The sequence below is a fragment of the Pongo pygmaeus genome, chromosome 11 (assembly GCF_028885625.2).
Source record: "Pongo pygmaeus isolate AG05252 chromosome 11, NHGRI_mPonPyg2-v2.0_pri, whole genome shotgun sequence".
Classification (NCBI taxonomy): domain Eukaryota; kingdom Metazoa; phylum Chordata; class Mammalia; order Primates; family Hominidae; genus Pongo; species Pongo pygmaeus.
The window spans coordinates 39,689,957-39,708,998 of NC_072384.2; the positions used below are offsets into that span (position 1 = coordinate 39,689,957).

Genomic DNA, 19,042 nt, shown 5'->3' on the forward strand with positions numbered 1-19,042 from the left:
GAATATAAAATATTTCATCACTAATATTTAAAGGAACAATATCAATTTGATGCAGTGTTAAATAATTTGTTTTTGGTATTAGGGAGACCTGGGAATAAAATCACGTTCGATATTTAAATTGTGTAACTTTAGAAAACATAGATTTCCTCTCTACATCACATTCTGTAAACAGCAATAGCAAAACCTATCGTGTACCGTTAAAACACATGGCACAATGCCTGCCACACAGCCAGTCCACAGTAACTGGAAGTTTTACTCTTAGTAGTAATATTGGCATTATTACTACTATTAATATTATTATTAAACAAATTATCTATGCTTAGTCTATTATTTAAACTTGACTGAGTATATACCCTTGCTAAGAAGCTTCAAATCCTATTGCTCACTTTTTTCTTGATTTTATACTTTTGGACATAAGATGCCCATAAGTCAATTCATATATATCAGTTGAAATAATGTATTTTTAAGTACATAACAATAGAATATTTTCTATTATATGAATAAATAACTGCATGGATATTATAAAGATTTATCATTAGTTCCCATCAAAGGAGCATTAAATTTATACAATTTGGTTACATTGCACCTCTAGTAAGTGGACCTATTTAACTATATGTCACCCTTAGTAATATAGTCATAGTCAGCTGTTTCTTTGATATGGGCAGATAGTGCTGATTTTCAGTGATAATAAGTAATGTATTAGAGCACTTAATTTGGAATGATCAAGGTTCTCAGAATCTGGTCTTAATACTTAACCACGCTAGATCACACCTGAAAAATGCTTCAATGTAAACATCATAGGGTAATAACAAGTAACATATCTAAGGACTTTAGCAGAATTCTTATTCATTGAGCATTCACAATATAGCAATTGCTACATTAAAGATAATAATTTCCAAAATAGTATACTATGCTCAATATAGAAATTACTACCTATTTGCTAGTAATTTTGGAGTAAAATTTGTTGGGATACTTTTTGTCAAGTAATATATCAATCACTATTGACACCCATTTTCTCAAAAGCAATATACTTTCATTTGAATATTGTAGAGGTATATGATGTTGATATTTTTCAATAACTTACTGCAAACCTGGTGAGTGTCTTTCTTTAAAAGCTAGATTTATTTGATAAACTGTTCTTAAGCTGATTATGAAAACACTATTTATTGATATAATTTAATGAATATTTAATGTCAAAGTATGTAAAAAACCCTCTCTAATATTGGACAGATATGTTATGATTTATTTTCTTCTATCTACACAATGCTTGAACAAGTATGGCTGATTGCCACAAAGGAATGCTAGCAAAAGTAATTCCTTCTGAGCTTTCTGTGACATAGTGACTGATTATTATTTCTGTGCAGTAGATACATGCTACTGAGCATTATTAGTCTGCTCTCTTTTTAAGTCAATTTTTAATTCATACTCATTTGTCTACGTGAACCATGACGCTTACCCCCATTTAGCTTGGTCCTGGTTGAGTCAGTCTGGTGCTTTCAAATTTTTGTCTTTGAGTATGATGTTTTATACCTAACTAGTTTTATGTATATACATGATTTTTTAGTTCAGTTGGTCTAATAAAAACATTGAGTGTAAGGAATAGCAGTATTTAAGTGACACTTAAACTGCAGAGCATACTTATAAATGTTTATATTTAATGCCCTTCTATGAAAATACTATCAAAATATGACATAATACTTACTCAAAACATTTTTACTGTTTGGACAGTAGCCACATTCCTGTCCCTTTATATAGCACAGACATCATAAACTGAGACAAAGTACCACCGTGTCATCCAGTTAGTTACAGGATTGCAATAGAAAAGCCTACCTCCTGACCTCTTGTCCCCAAGACTACTGTCCTTTGTGAATCTGTCTTGACTTCAGACTTTGATTCAAGTAATAAAAGTTCTGAATGCTTTAAAAAAATGCTAGTCTTTTCAATAAGGAGATTTGACATTCTACTTTTCTACTTAATGTAATGTTTTCCTGGATTTAAAGTGAGTGCCCACTTATAAATAATTTTAGCAAGTTGACTATAGCTGTCAGGTTTTCTTAAGCATAAAAAAGATTACACAGAACTATTCAGCAAAGCCTGACAAAGGAAAAGAAGAATTGTGGGCTTTATCTAGCTCCCTCCCAGGTACTTCTTAATATATTCTGATATGCTTCAAATTATAGGTCACAATTTATTTATACTTCTAGAAGGTTTATTTTCAGCCAGCATTGTGCAAATAAGATTGAAGCATTTTTGTCTTTTCTGTGAATATACGTAAGCTAACTTAAGCCTTCTAACATTAGCCCAGAGAGCCGTAAGACTGAATAATTTAGTATTGCTCTCACCATATGGTCCAAACGAATCACTAACTGTGACTCATGAAGCCAGCAGGAAAATTAGATAGACTCTTTCTTTTATTCTCTCACAGGCATCTTATGAAGATTCAAAGGGAGAGAACAGTGTCTGGCACTTAGTAAACAACCAGTAAAAATAATTATCATGATCCTGACAATATTTTAATTTTTAATAATAGTTTCTAATAATAATTATTGTTGCTATTTTAATTTTCAATAAAAATTAAAACAATAATACATGTTAATTGTGGCATATCTGGAAAATACAAAAGTATAAAGAAAGATCTATTTCTTTATACAGATATTTTATGTATACATAATTTCCCTACTAGGCTCATATTATACAGCAGTTGTATATCCTGTTCTTTCTGAATTTGTTTTATCTCCAATTTTGTAATACTACAAATAACACAATCAAATGTTCTCACTTCTAAATTTTGTTCTTTTTTATTACTATGTAATCCTTGGGACATATTTCAAAAAGTGTTAATATTTAGTCAAAGGGCATTGATAAGTCAAAGGGCATTGATAACTTTTTAAACTCTTGCTGAGTGTTTCAAAATTGCTTGCTGCAAAGTTTGCATCATGAACATTTTCTTCTGGTAGTGATTTGTAAATGCTGGTTTCATCCATGTCTGACTGGGCTCCTCCTCCGCTTTCTGCTCCCCAAACTCCTGCATATATGTATGAGACTTGACTTATCTTTTGCCACTTTCTTATTATGCTTTCTGTGTTTTTTCTACTTGCTTTGTTAGAGTTATAATTTCCTATATCACATACTTGTTAAATTATATTCTGTATTTTGTGTTTTTTCTCTATTTTGTGTTTTCAATTTTAACATCATTAATTATTTACCTGAAAATGATCATACCGTCTAACCCAATCTACAGATTCAATGCAATTTCTATCAAAATACCAACGCCATTTTCCCCAGAATTAGAAAAAGCCATCCTAAAATTCATATGGAACCAAAAAAAAGGCCTGAATAGCCAAAGTAATTATAAGCAAAAAGAAACAGGGAGGCATTACATTACCTGACTTCAAATTATACCACAAGGCTATAGTAACCAAAAGAGCATGGTTCTGGTATAAAAATAGATACATGGATCAATGGAACAGAATAGAGAACCCAGGAATAAAGCTACATGCTTACGGCCAACTGATCTTTGACAAAATTAACAGAAATATACAATGTGGAAAGGACACCCTATTCAATAAATGGTCCTGGGAAAATTGGATTGCCACATGCAGAAGAATGAAACTGGAGCCCTAACTCTCACTATACACAAAAACAAACTCAAGATGAATTTAAAATTTAAATGCAAGAACTGAAACTATAAAAAATGCTAGAAGAAAACCTAGGAAAAACTTTCCTGGACACTGGCCTAGGCAAAAAATTTATAACTAAAACTTCAAAAGCAAATGCATCATAAACAAAAGTAGAACAAAAGTAGATAAATGGGACTTAATTAGACTAAAACAATTCTGCATAGCAAAATAAATAATCAACAGACTGAACAGACAACCAGAACAATGGGAGAAATTATTTGCAAATTATGCATCCGACAAAGGGCTAATATCCAGAATCTAAAAGGAACACAAACAATTCAGCTATAACAAAAAAAACCCCAAATAATCCTGTTAAAAAGTGGTTAAAGAACATGAACAGACACTTTTCGAAAGAAAACATACAAAAGGCCCACAAGTATATAAAAAAAGTTCAAAATAAATAATCACAAGAGAAATATAAATAAAAATCACAATGAAATACCATCTTACATCAGTTAGAATGGCTACTATTAAAAAGCCAAAAATAACAAATGGCAAGGTTGTAGAGCCAAGGGAACACTTATACGCTGTTGGTGGGAATGTAAATTAGTATAGCCTCTATGGAAAACAGTATGGAGATTTCTCAAATAGCTAAAAATAAAACTACCATTTGATACAGCAATCCCACTACTGAGTATATTCACCTAATGGGAAAAAAATCATTATATCAAAAAGATACTGCACATGTATGTTTATAACAGCAATATTAACAATAGGAAAAATATGGAATCAACCTACGTCTTCAACGAATGACTGGATAAAGAAAATGTGGCATATACACACACACCCCCACCATGGGATACTACTTAGTCATAGAAAAGAATAAAATCATGTGTTTTTTTTTGTAGTAACATGGATGAAACTGAAGGCCATTATCTTGAGCAAAACATCTCAAAGTCTATTACCACATGTTCTTACTTATAAATAGGAGCTAAATCATGTGTACACTTAGACATGTTGTGGAATAATAGACATTGGAGAAGTGGAAGGGTGGGAGAAGCGTAAAGGATAAGAAATTACTTAATGGGTAAAATGTACACTATTCAGCTAATGGTTACACTAACAGTCCAGACTTCACCACTACACAATATATCCATGTAACAAAACTGCACTTGTATTCCCTAAATTTACACAAATAAAAAACACAGCCCAAAAAAGGCAAGTAGAACCAAATACCCAGTTTTCAGCATTCCCTAAATATAATTAATACCTATGTTAAGGGAGCTAGGATGCAAAGATTGATTTAAATGTCTTCATTTAAATGAGAAGTGAAAGAAAAGCAAAGATGGGCAGTTTAAATGTATGTTCACTCTTTAAGATGTCAGTTAGGTGACTCTGTATTTTATGCCCCACGTACATATGTGACTTGAGATCCTTTACTACAAATGTTTTGTCCTTAGTTTCATAATGTTCCAAAGTTATCCAAAAATTCTGGTTTAACTTGACTTTGAGCAATTCTACCATCTGATTTGCAGACAGTTACCAAGATAGAAAACCCTTGAATGAATGAGAAGGAATGCTCTCTCCGTCTATTTGCTGTCAGGGTATTTCCCATTGCAGAGAGGACTCTCATTTTATTTTCTTCCACAACAGGGGCCCCTTTCATCCTCTTGCTTTATTTCCGGGGGGGAAAAAACATCCTTCACTGCCAAAGTCCTCAGATGTGGTGGCAGAGAGAGCTACAATGACAGCTTCTGCCTTCTTGTTGTGGTATTCACTTAAAATATTCAATTCATTTGTTGCCCACCATATCCCAAATTGCACTTTCACCTCTTAACCTAGCTAGCTGTGCTTTTGCATATTTTCAAACTCCCAAAGTAAAATCTGCTTCCCCTCAGCATAACTCCAAACTTTAGGAGTAGAAGAAAGTAATTGGGAATGTTGTCTCAAAAGTACAAACCCTCTAGTTCCATTCCTCTAAATCAACTGGGTAGGAAAGCTTGACTCACTTTGATATAAACATTAAAAGACTAAATAACACACCTATAGCAGTAAAAAAATACCAAACAACATGAATATGCCATAGAGAACAAATGTTCATAAAAGTAAAGATTAAGTGTAAATATAGCTGTTAATAGCATAAATGTCTTAATGATATCTATGATGCATAAAAACATTCAAAAATTTTCTATTTTCAATAATAAATGCTTAATACTATGATTTCAATTATTTTGTCAAAAGCAAATTTTATCTTAAATCTATCCTCCTATGAGCAGGTCATGAAAATGAACTACATGGATCCTTATTGATATAATCAATATCAAAACATTTCATTTTTAGTATCTTTTTATATGAATATAGCTCATACATTTTATTTTTAGTGTTCATTATTACAAACAGTAACCTTAAGGAATGAGAAAAACTTATTCCTACATGTAAAATTTTAATTATGCCTCACAGATGTGTACTTTTAATTAACTAGTGACATTTCTTTTGTTCAATTATTATTGTTCTATACAACTGTCATAAACTTATAAATTATAATTAAGCCTGCCCCAAACCCTAGTTATATAGTGTCCACATAGGAATTTGCCAAAAGGCTTAACTGTAAGTAAACCAACAATGAATAAATCCATGAATTGCTCACTGGGATTTGTTTAACAAATTAACATTTGTGTGGAGATAATGAGGTTCTACAGTCTATAATATCGAAAAATGTTTTTGTAAAACCACATTTTAAAAGTGAAAAATGCTTTTTAAGTGACTTAATTATGTATCATATAATTATTAATTAAAGTGACTTAATTACATATCATATAATTATTAATTATTAGATGCTATAAAATAAACTACATGTATGTACCTCATATTGAATCCATATGAGAACTTATTTATATTATTAATTTAAAAAATATTTTTCCTGAACATATTATTTATGTAAATCAGGATATAATTGTGTGCACAGATAAAGTTGAACACAGATTTTGAGCATGCACTAAAGTTTAGACAAATGATTTGAACAAAACATTAAAAGTTGTGCTGTATCTGTATACAACTCAGGATGTATCAACAAGACAGCAAATTCAATGTTTTGTAGAGATTTATCCCTGCGGATCCATTGCAGGTTCAATACGCAGCAATAGTTTGGAATTTCAAATTGTTTACTTGGCCTAAATATTTCTAAATATAAATATAGATAAATTATCCAGCTATAACAACACCATGGTTTTCATTATCTCAATGAGAAAATTAAGTTACCAATTAAATAATAAAATTTCCAAACAATTTTTTATGAGAAAAACTTTTTCCCTAAAGGCAATATTATGTGTGTTACTAAAATACACACACGTATTCCTTGAACCTGAATTCTTATTTGTATATTCAATAAAGGACCCAGTACTACAATTTTTCCTGTAGTAACAGAATATACTTTATGAACTAGCCTCCCTTAACAGAACCTTAACAGAATAAAAATATGTGGTAAGACTCCTGGTGCCTTTTATATTTCAATCTAATCAACTCCTGATTTTTTCAGAATGCTATTAAGTAGTTAGAATAATTTCATTATGAATTAATAAGAAAATATTTATAGACATAAAATTATCTAACTTTTCCTATTAGAGTGCATTTCAGAAACAGCTTGATTTTTCAGATCCACACTGAAAATTCTTCATATAACTCTTTCAGTTAGCACTACATTAAATACTTCAAAACATAGCATAAACAATAGAAGCAATGAGAACCCCCACTAAGATAGAAATTAACCATGTAGGGGAATGTGAAAATAATATAGAATTTTCCATTTGACTAAATTTGCATTTATGATAGTAAAATTAAATGCTCATAGATTGCACTATAATAGTTGCATAATATCCCCTGCACTGAATATTGGAATTTACAAATTAGATTTTTATTATGCATTGGGGTTATTTTTTCCTCATGGAACATATGTTAAATTTAATACAAGTCAGTAGAAGAATATGTTTCTATGTTCATTTATGTGCTGTACAGAACACTTTCTGCAAACATGGCTATTGCATAAATTAATAATAATCTCAAATATATCCTAAGATGTAGAAACCTTGTATTTCCAAAGCATGTTATATGATACAGTGTGATGCAAAAGAATAGTTACAATTTTAGATGGGAATCAGGATGCTATCAGATTCTCTGTTACAGTTTATTTACATTTAAAATAATCCTAATTTTCAATAACAATTGATTTTTAGCATTAGGAAAACTATTTGTGCAACAACAACAAAACATAAACTTTGGGGTCAAACATAGTAAGCTTGGAAAATTGGCTCTACTAATCATTCTGAGGCAGGGGCAAATTATCTATAAACACTGAGCCTGTCACATGGTGCATACTCAACCCAGAGTAATGACCATTAGTATTGTTAAATTTTTGGCTTGAACATTTATATACTGAATTTAGAACAAATGCCATTGATTTAATTTTATGTTATTATATTGTGTTAGTCTATTGTTTATTAAGATATTAGGAAGTATATTTGTAACATTAAGCATTTTTGATTCATATATAAGGAAAAGTGAAAAAGATTTGAAATACATTGACAATGAAATATTTACCTAGAACTGATGGTACGCAAGTTCCTCCATTCTGGCAGTAGTTGCTACAGTGGTTGACTTCACATCTTTCTCCTGAATAACTAGGCCAACAGTGACATCGTAAATCACCTTTCTCATTTAAAATGCATCTTCCTCCATTTTCACAAGTTAACTTACATGAATCATCTGTTCATGAGAAGAAATGTACAAATTAGCATGTTTTCAGGGAGTAATTTAATAAAATAATTCAAATAGATACAATATTTAAATACTAGGATCTTTTGTTTCCATAAAATAATTACCCCAGGTACAAAAGAAGAAAAAATTAAATGCTATCTGAAAACAGATAGATTCTAGTTGTTGAATGGTAAATATACATGTTAAATTAATGTGTATTCTTCTTTAAATTTAAAGCATTATTAACCTTTTCTTGTATTCATAAAATATTGAATAGTAAAACTAACTGAAACTTTCTAAAAGTAATATATTTTCATCTTCTTTCTTTTTTATTTTACTGAGACAGGGTCTTGCTCTGTCACCCAGACTGGTGGGCAGTGGCATGATCACAGCTCACTGCAGCCTCAACTTCCTGGGCTCCAGTGATCCTCCCACCTCCACTTTCCAAGTAGCTGGGACTATATTGTGCACCACCACATATGGCCAATTTTTAAATTTTTTGTAGAGACAGGTTCTCACTGTGTTGCCTAGGCTTCTAAAAGTATTATATTTTCCAACCAAGAAATCTTCCTTATACTATGGACAAACATAGCTTATTTTTAGGAGTAGTTGCTATTAAAAAAGAAAACTTTAAATTTGTAAGATACATTTATAGCATATGCACACACACACACACACACACTGTTTGTTCTATAGTGTATGCATGTGTGAATATACATAGTATAGAGAAATGTTCACATGAAGAGAGACTCTTTGATGTTGGTCCTTATTAACCATATATAAATGTCCCAAACTAAAAGTCATTGAGATTTGGTACAAGTTGGTGATAGAACAGCGTCAGAAACATTTCTGTATGTAAACATTTATCCCAAATGATTCTGTAGAGTTTACCTACTTAATAACATTTTGACTCAGCATAAAAAAGGTTGGACATTCCTTGGGGTAGCAAAATTATTTTTAACAATATGGCAAGTATGACTTATGATAAAGATAGGTTTGGAATCATTTTCGAGGTTATTTTGCTATGCATATTGACATGGCCTTCTCCATTAGAAATGTTGCTTTGCTTTGAGCAACATACAGTATTCAATGGAACAAAACTGATGGAGAAAGTTGTAATAAGCATTCTGTTCTAGAATATGCCCTTTACTATAGTAATGCCCATTTTATAGTTAAAGTAGGTAAAATCAAAACAATTTATGATCCTTATTCAAGATGCACTGGCACATACATGACAGAAGCTTGAATATATCACTGCAATGATTTCAAGAGCATCTTTAAGCACCTCAGTGGCTTCAAATGACACAATGATTCAAGTATCATGTCCACTGTCATAAATAGAAACTGTCAGCAGTGCCATACAATTCTGAGACTTGCCTCATTGAAGAAAGTTTCTAATACATTGTCATGCAGGCAGGATTCAGCTTGGCATTCCTGAAGTTTGTATTTGTAATATGAATAACTCTCTCATGATGTAATGTATTATAAAAAATTACAGTAGTATAATGATACCCGTGTAGGTCCTGGTTCTGCCGCTTACTAGGCATACAAGTTACCTGATTTGAGCCTCAGTTACTTCACTTTAAAATGTCCTTAATGACAAATATACAAGTTAACTCAGGTTTGTATGAATAGTAAATAAGAAATGGGAAAAAATATAAAATTGTAACACTTTGTAAATATTAAGTACATAAGTGTTAAGTATGTACCATACACACATATACACAAATGAAAATTTGACTTCCAGCCCTTATCAACTGTATCTAGGAGAAAGATGAAGTGCTGACAGTTGGGTCTCCAAAGTGTACAGTGAAATTTCAACAGGCTATTGATATGCTCATTTGTTAAAGTAAACAAGTAGCATTCTTATTCAGCATTATTGACCGAGTGCCCACAAGGTTTACAGAGGATGGAGCTCCAGTGGAATACCATCTAGGCAGACCTATGGGTGAGCACTGGAGGAAATGAATGAAAGTTACTGTGAGTGGACATGAATGAAAGTCACTGTGAGTGGACCTGGATTGGAGAGGGTAAAGAAAGGAATTACAATAGATAAGTGATTTTGAAGAAATAAGCAGTAAGAGAAAATCCATGGATTTTAGACTCCACCCCAAAAGTAATGTGGTGTCTTAGAAGGGTAATGTACTGGCAGGGGTTAAAATGGCAGCTTAAAAAAGCAGGGAGACTCTCAGAACTTCGTATACATTATCCAGGATAGGTAAGATGATGACCCAAAATAGAGTAACGTGGGATGAATAAATGTGGATGTGTTCTAAAGGTCATTCAGAGGTAAAAATCACAGCAGTGTTATGTAAAGAACAATGATAAAGAACAATGAGGAAAAATTAAGGATAATTCTTCAGTTTCTGACCAGGACAATTAGGTGGGAACACAAGGATGATAGGAAATGGAGGGGTAGTTTTGAGGTGGCATACTAGATTGAAGATACCCATGCAAATATAAGTGGGAATCTCCAGCAAATAATTGAATACAGAGATCAAACTCTCAAGAAATACGCAGAGTAGAAATATGCTTGTTTAATTTAAAATTTACCAAAGCATTTCTAACTCAGTCAACATTATTTGTCCTAATAAAGGTTGTGGATGTGGACAGTGAAGATAAACACTTAAGGCATTAAGATCATATGTAGGATTATTATGGGGTACTCATTTTTACCTGTCACTTCTATGAAAACCACAAGGATTTTCAAAATCCTTACATGTTAGGGCATGCACATTACTATAACATGCCTCATTAGGCACCAGAAATTTTAAAGTACAACACTGCCTGATGAAATGGAAGTGGAGTTACGTTCTTGCAAAACTCATAATAATGGTTCTATAATGAAAAAGAAAGCTGCTTTTGTCAATAACTAAATCACCCCCAGAAGCCAACCTCCAGCAATTATAATCAACTATAGGAAAAAGCAGGTGAACACTTCCCCAAGAATGAGTAATATTTGAGTTTCGAATTTCTTACACAAAGATTAAAAATGTTCAGGGTGCTCATCAGTTAACAATAGCAGCCAGAGGTAGGCAAATAATTATAAAGAAATGAAAAGCTTGGCTATAGCAAATGTTAATGTCAGAAAAAAAATAACTAGCATTTATCTTCAGCAATCAATAATTCTGAAATCCACTCGTTTATGTTCCAACTAAAATGGTCCAAACTGTTTATTTTTCAAGACCTATATGGGTAAAGGCTAATTTGAGTGTTATTATCACTTTGATTAAATGTAAGATTTTCTCTTAAATTACGAGAATGGGCTTTGAGGTTTCTGAAATCATGCCTTTTAAGCAGGGTTGAAAGAGCAAAACACGTCTCCAAAAAACGTTTTAGATCATGGATATGTGTGTATGTAGATAAGCAAGATTCCTTCTTTCAAGCATAAAATGATACAATTTGGTGACTTAATGCAGCAAAAAACTTGTTTCATTTTCTTACCTACTTCAAAGTGACATATTGATTTTAAAGGGCTATGTGTCTACTTTTTGCAAGGTATTGTGCTAGCCATTCTATGCACGTTATTGCTAGAATTTCCAGTAACTCTGGAAATGGGTACTCTGGTTGACACAGAGATACTGGGATGTATTGTGTGACGATTAACAGAGTGGACCACCTACATTCACCCTGGGGTGCCATCATTTACTAAGTAATGTTAGACAATCAAATGAGCTTCTAATGCTTCCATTTTATCTGTAAAATAGGAGAAATTACTAGATAATAAAATCTGAAGATTAAATAAATTCATATATAATATGTCTACAAACATACATAGAATTATGCTTTCCTCATAGGTTTTCAAAATATTTAGTATTATTACTACTGTCAGTGATAGTAATATTTAGTAGTATTTATTGTTAATTCAATGTTATATAGAATAAACTGACACCAAAGGAGGCAGGTATAGAGTCCAAGCACAACAAAGTTATTTAAGTGGTAGACTTTGGCCTAATCTGAAGCTTCATCTCAGCCCCGTACTAGGTCATGTCCTTGCAGGGTATTCATAGAGTTTAGTTTGTTGGACACATAATTTGGACCAAACAAAGAGGAAAGGAGGAGGATTATGTAGAAGAGGTAGTGGAAACATGGGATTACACAGAAGAGGATTACATAAAAGAGGAAAGGAAAACCAACAAAAACTGTCTGAAACTGGACTCTAAACAATACTTGTAACATCAGAGCCAATGTAAAAGTCCCTTGGTAGCATTCTTAATTTCTGTGCATTATCCTAATCTCTCTCCTAAATGCCTCTCTCACCCAAATTTTCTAAGTAGATACAGTACAGAGGAGGCACCTGTGAGGGCAATGGGTAAAGGATTATGTGGAACGGCTGAAGGTATGACATTTCTACAGAAAAGCTGTTGACACTTAAAGGATCTGTTGCTGAGAGGTTAAGTGGAATAGATACCTTTGCAAAGTGTACCTCTATGATGCAGTCAGAACAGCTTTTGAGAACGAGGTACTAACAGTATTTGGAAATGTTCACTTGATTCTCTTATTCCCCCCCCATCACAGTTGAGATAACAGCTACTCTGGGAGAATGGATAAAGGGGAAGGGAGCATCCCAGTGCCATGACGGCATCCCTTTTCAATAATTGGCACCAAAATGCCTGTCCAAAATACCAATCATGATTCACACTTAGCTCTCTGTTATGAATTTTCCAACATTATTACCCAAAACAGGGCTTCACACTTCTACATACTAACTAAAATGAATGACTTCTTATTTTCTTTACCCACCATGTTTCCATACTTCTCAGACAGCTTTTCTGTCTCAGTGTCCTCCTCTCATTTAATCTAAATCCAATCTGCCTTTGCAGACCTTGTTTAAATGTCATATCCTATAGGAAATTGACTGATCCCCTATTTGAATAATAATCTGAATTCTCCTAATAGTTTTACTCTGTCTCTTCTGTGGCTTGTGTCACGGTCCACATAAATATCTATTTATTTGGTGCTTAATCTTATTCATCAATTCATCTTTTCAAACCCTTCGGCTCTGCATATCAAATGCTTAAAGAATATATATTAAATGAAAGTACTGCATTAGACACTGAGTGCCTTATAAAGAGCAGAAGTCTTCAAATTGGATGTAACCTTCAGCAGAGAACAAAGAGAAAAATCATGCAGAGGTGGAGATGCTGACTGAGGGTAAAGACCCAGAGTCCATGTGAGGAGTGCATTCTAGCAGAGGGAAATACAACAGGTAACAAACCCTGCCATGAATAATGTCTGTACCTCATTGGAAAATGTTTGCTGTGATCCTCCACTGATTTTGGAGCACTACATTTTTTTTTTTTTCCTTTTTGTGGAGAATGGTACTTGCTATGTTGCCCAGGCAGGTCTCGAACCCCTGGGCTCAAGCTGTCCTCTGGTCTCTGCCTCCTTAAGTGCTGTGATTACAGGTGTGAGCCACCGTGCCTGGCAAGAGCACTGCCTTTGTGTCTGTAACATAAAATTTAGTATGTGTGGCCGGGTGTGGTGGTTCATGCCTCTAATCCCAGTACTCTGGGAGGCTTAGGCAGGCGGATCACCTGAGGTCGGGAGTTCGAGATCAGGTTGGCCAACATGGCAAAACCCCATCTCTACTAAAAATACACACAGACACACAAAATTATCCAGGCATAGTGACACATACCTGTAGTCCCAGCTACTTGGGAGGCTGAGGCAGGAGAATTGCTTGAACCCAGGAGGTAAAGGTTGCAGTGAGCTGAGATCATGCCACTGCACTCCAGCCTGGGTGACAGCAAGACTCTGTCTCAGTATGAATGAATGAATGAATAAAATTAAAATAATTTTTTAAAGTATTATGTGTGGATTTTCTTTTCTTTTAGTAACAATATTTTCCCCATTATACCTAATGTCTTGAATATGAGGTAACTTATTTATTGTCAGTCTAGCTGGATATTCAAGAGACATATTTTCTTTCCTTGTGCTATCATACTGTTTTGTGTTTTATTTTTTGTTATTTAATATTTAGCATCTGAAGTAATGGTTCCATTTTTATTGATTATTCCAGCTTCTAGCTTCTGAAATAGAAACTGCATGAATGAAAAAATCTTATCCATTTTATTTCTAAGTTAGTTTTTAGTTTTTACATTAGTGTTATGCCTTCTTCATCAGCCCTCAAAATATTTATTATTATTCTTTGTGGTAATAATAGTAGTAGTAGTATTGTAAGTTCCATTTTACAGAGAAGAAGCTAAAATTTGGTTTCTAAATCAATTCTCAATTTCTAAGTTAGTGTTTGGCACACGAGAGGTAATCAATAGAAACGTACTGAATAAATAAATGGATTTTTGGGCTGAGTTGAAACCCATAGCAGAATGTTCTCAAAAAACATTGTCTTATCTAATAGAAGAGTTATAAAAAAAATCTCTTTTGGGTCTGTGAGTGACTTCAAAGTTCTCTATCTGTTGTTAAGTGCCTGTAAATGTTCAACGCTGCTTTGTGAATAAATGAAGAATGAATGGTTTGAAAGTCTTCTCCAGAGAAAAGTACAGTTTACACAGGCATTCAAGAACCGCTGCTATCAAGGTAGCTAAATTGATGATGGAACAGATAATTTCACTCCATTTCACTCGGTGTGAAATTTTATGATAAGGATTAATTCATTATTTACAGAATAATAAAGTATACCTACCTAACAGGCTGTCATCATTGCAGGTGCCATTAATCAAATATTTTCCTTCTGGACACACACAAGTGGCCCCAGAAGGATTTAGCAAGCAAAGAAATTCGCATGCTAAATCCAAGCATGGATTGGGTACTGGTTAAACGAAAGAAAACAAAGAAGTGTGTAAATATAGATACAATAGGCTTCAAAAGCATAAAATTAATTAAATAAGGGGAAATGATTACTTAGCAACGTTGAAAAGTAATCACATCAAATTTCCACTGGGAGTATCTTACTCAATATCATCATTCTCCTTTATAGGTGAAGAAAAATTACTACCCAATGCTCATCATTAATAGTAAGTTTACCTTATTTATATTTTCTAAAAGAGAGAAGAAATTATTCAAATCTATACTTTGTTACTTTTGCTTCTGACTAATTGCTTTTGGCATAAGAGTTGGTCTTAGAACCTGAAGTACCATTGGGACTGTGTTGGAAAGTAAAGCCAATGGAAGTTTTGGGGGGGTCTAACCTTCATTTCAACAGCTTATTTCACAGAGCTGTTCTAACAGACAAAAACAATGCCCCCCTCCTTGTATTTATTAATACAAAGGACTAAAATGCATATGTGGCTTGTCAGTTCAAGGTACAAATGAAAAATACGACTTTTTTTTTGAAAAAACATGTCTAAAGTAGGAGTTTGTGTGCACGTCTAAATGTGTGCCATACTTATTTTTGTTTAAATTTTTATCCAATCAGCATCCTTTGCAGTCATAGCTGATTTTTGACCTTTCCTAGAGATTATATCATCAGAATTAAACACAAAGGGCACCCACGTAGCTGAGCTGGTGACTATGAGAGTGGCTTTTTTTCTGGAAGAACCACTACTCAAATACCTATTATATTCAAGACAGGGTTTTGTTTATGAGTGTGGCAATATTCAACTATAAATATAAATTAAACAGAACTGGAGGATGAGAGAAACTGTCCTCATATTAACCTTGGAACCTTACGTGCCAAATTATTGGTAAAGAGCAGCAAGACTTTGGATAAAATTTCAGGATGTTTTAGGTAACTATATTTTGTTTTATCTGTTGTGAGAAGTGATTTGAATAAACACCAATTGTTATCTTTCCAGATAAATGCACCAAACAAGATGAAATCCATTTCATTTGCCATAGATAGTAATTACAAATAACCCTTGAACAGCATCTTGAAGAATGAACTGATACATAAAGACAGATCATTAGAATTTCAGCCATATTATTATTTTTCACTTTGTTCTTCAACGTTTTTGATAGCTGTGTTAGAAACATATTTTCAAGAGAATTACCTTAATTACCTCAATGACTTACCCACTCCTTTCTAGGAGGGAGAGTAACAATAATAAGTCATATACAATCAATCAGAGAAAATATACAACTCTTCGGAAGAGTTCTTTTTGTATATATTTAAGAATGGAAGGTTAATACTATAATAGTTACTTGTTGATTAGTAATAAGAGTCAAAATGGCTAACAATAAATTTCCTTACTTGGATAGTTCGTCTATACACTCACAAGGTTCTATTAAGAACTTTAGAAACAGAATAACAGATTGTTGTAAGAAAGACAGTGTTAATTTCAAGAAAACATGGCCAAATGCTGAACATTTTCCCGATTACAGCAGAAATAGAATTATCTATATTTTGACTTTGGTAATTGAAAAAGTCTAGTGACATCAAAATTAAAGTTACTTGACTTACTGAGGTTAAGACATTTACATAGTTAAGATATTTAAAAATATATTCTGTTGAGAGATATAAGAAAAAAATTTACCAATATAGACAACTTCATAATATATTATACTTACAGTCTAATTGTTTATAACGATGAGATATCAAAACACCTTTTGTTTTATCAATATTTAAAGCTAAGTACTCTACTGAACCATGGCCAAATTTTTGTACTCGAAATACACCATTTTTAGGTCCTGCTCCATATATATAATCTTCAAAGATATCGATCCTATGTGGATGTAATAAACCTGGAATTTTAAAAAGGCAGTTATGAAAGTTTTAATGTATATACTCAGACTTTAAAAACTATGTTTATCCAAGATGATATTGAAAATCTTATTACTGTTTAAAAATAAACTTTCAGAATTGGAATATTTACAATATTAGCTATGAAGTTCTTAGAATTAATGTATCTGAAGTAAGGATATACAATATAGTAAACATGTTACTTAAAACATAAAAATACACTTCCATCATCATTTAATCATCTTTACCATCACAAAGCATTTTCTGGGGGTTATTATCTGCAGACTAATCCTCTCTGCTATGCAGCTGACAAAAGAAAAGCCAACGTTATCTGTAGTATAAAAACGCAACTTACACAACTCAGTTTGTGTTCTGGATCAAATAAATGATCAAATTACATGCCCAAATGACTGGTTTATTAAGCAATCATTAGTTGATTTTTAAAGAGTAAATCTAAAAATAATATTTGACATTACTATTGTTCATTTCAGAAATGGAATAAAGAAAACAAACACGTAAATGAAAATCATTCATCTGATTAGTTTGTCTAAAAATAATAGTAACCATTATTTTCACATCTTGTGACTTCAGAGATTTTATCAAAAGAATAATTATTCTAACTTTTGAAACTGAAATTTATAACATAAAATGACATTTATATTTTACTAATTATCAGAGGTTGTAAAGTATAAAGTGTCTTTATATTCATATATTTTTCTTTGCTATTTCATGAAATAGTAAAATGTGTACCAAAGCTAGAACAAGTTAACTTCATTGTAATTAATTACAGGGATGTGAACTTTTTTTTTTTCATCTGAGGCCATTGATTAAAAAAAAAAAAAAAAAAAAAAAAAAACCACACACACACTTTAGGCAAAGGCACAATAAAAATTTGATTTAGTTGTTTTTCTTTTAACTTCTCTGTCTGTGTTATTTAAAAAAAAAAGGGAAGCGAAGCTATAAATATAAAATATGCAACTATAAAAACAAAGTGGATATGATAATTTGCGGTTACAAAAAATTGTGGCAAGGGGTTGAAGTAGGGAAAAGAAAGTGAAACAGAAAGGGAAGAAATTAAATTCAGCAGAAAGAACTGAGACAGCCAGGCAGAGAAAAAGTATGAGGAACAGAAGGGAGCTGGAAATATGAGACAGTAAAAAATAGGAGCCAGGCAGATAGGTGGGCATAAAAACGGTATAGCAACAGAGGAGCACAAGTAGATTAAGCAGTCACTGGTGGTAGAGTTAAATGGTCATTTTTGATGCATCGCTGTTTATGTGAATAAGGGTATATCCTTCAGTGGTAACAATCATTACTGTGATATTTTGCTACATACAGTAACTCATTGTTTGCTTGTTATTGCAATTGAAATAAAAGTTAGTGTCCACAGGTGCTGATCTTGACTACTAAAAGTGTTCGGCTCAGAATGGAATAGCCACAGAAGCCACAGAGTGAAATGATTTTCTGAATCTGGGCAGCAATGGCCATGTTTGTTCAAGTCAAGATGGACAAACTTCTGCCCTGGCCTCTATGTTTTTCCAGTAGGAATGAAAATTTTAATTACTAGTAAGCCTTATAAGTTGAAAGGAGAAAGAATTTAAGAAAATCCAGAATGCAAAGTATCCATACTTACATTTTTGTATTAGTATTTAACACTCTCAATAACAATTAAAAATGAAGACAAAACTTTACAAACCTTGTTTGCTGCTGACAGAGACTACTAAATTAGAGCCATCATACAGAACACTGCCAATGATGGAGAGCTCAAAGTCAGCCCAATATATGCGTTCACTAAAATAATCCACAGCCAAACCTGCAAAATCAACACACACAAGACAAATAGTGCAAATAAATTTGAAATCATTCAGAATCACACTTTGCTTCTTATTGTATAATTACAGTTGACATTTGTCTTCAAGCATCGTAGAAATTACCCGGTGCCCTTCATGATACTGTAGAAATTAGAAAAATTAAGGTAACTCAACCTTTATCTCAAATACATGGGTTCAGATTACATGGCATTTACTTAACA

At 32.7% G+C, this 19,042-nt stretch overlaps 1 protein-coding gene across 1 annotated transcript in view; it reads right to left on the reverse strand.

The window, feature by feature from the left end:
- Positions 1–19,042, reverse strand: part of LRP1B (LDL receptor related protein 1B) — a 1,896,287-nt gene that overhangs the window by 74,158 nt on the left and 1,803,087 nt on the right. Inside the window, exons 80-83 of the mRNA XM_054478394.2 lie at positions 18,707–18,823; positions 16,839–17,012; positions 15,016–15,141; positions 8,214–8,378 (exon numbers count right to left, since the gene is read on the reverse strand). Of these exons, the coding sequence (XP_054334369.1) occupies positions 8,214–8,378; positions 15,016–15,141; positions 16,839–17,012; positions 18,707–18,823 (582 nt within the window). The remainder of the gene's footprint in view (positions 1–8,213; positions 8,379–15,015; positions 15,142–16,838; positions 17,013–18,706; positions 18,824–19,042) is intronic.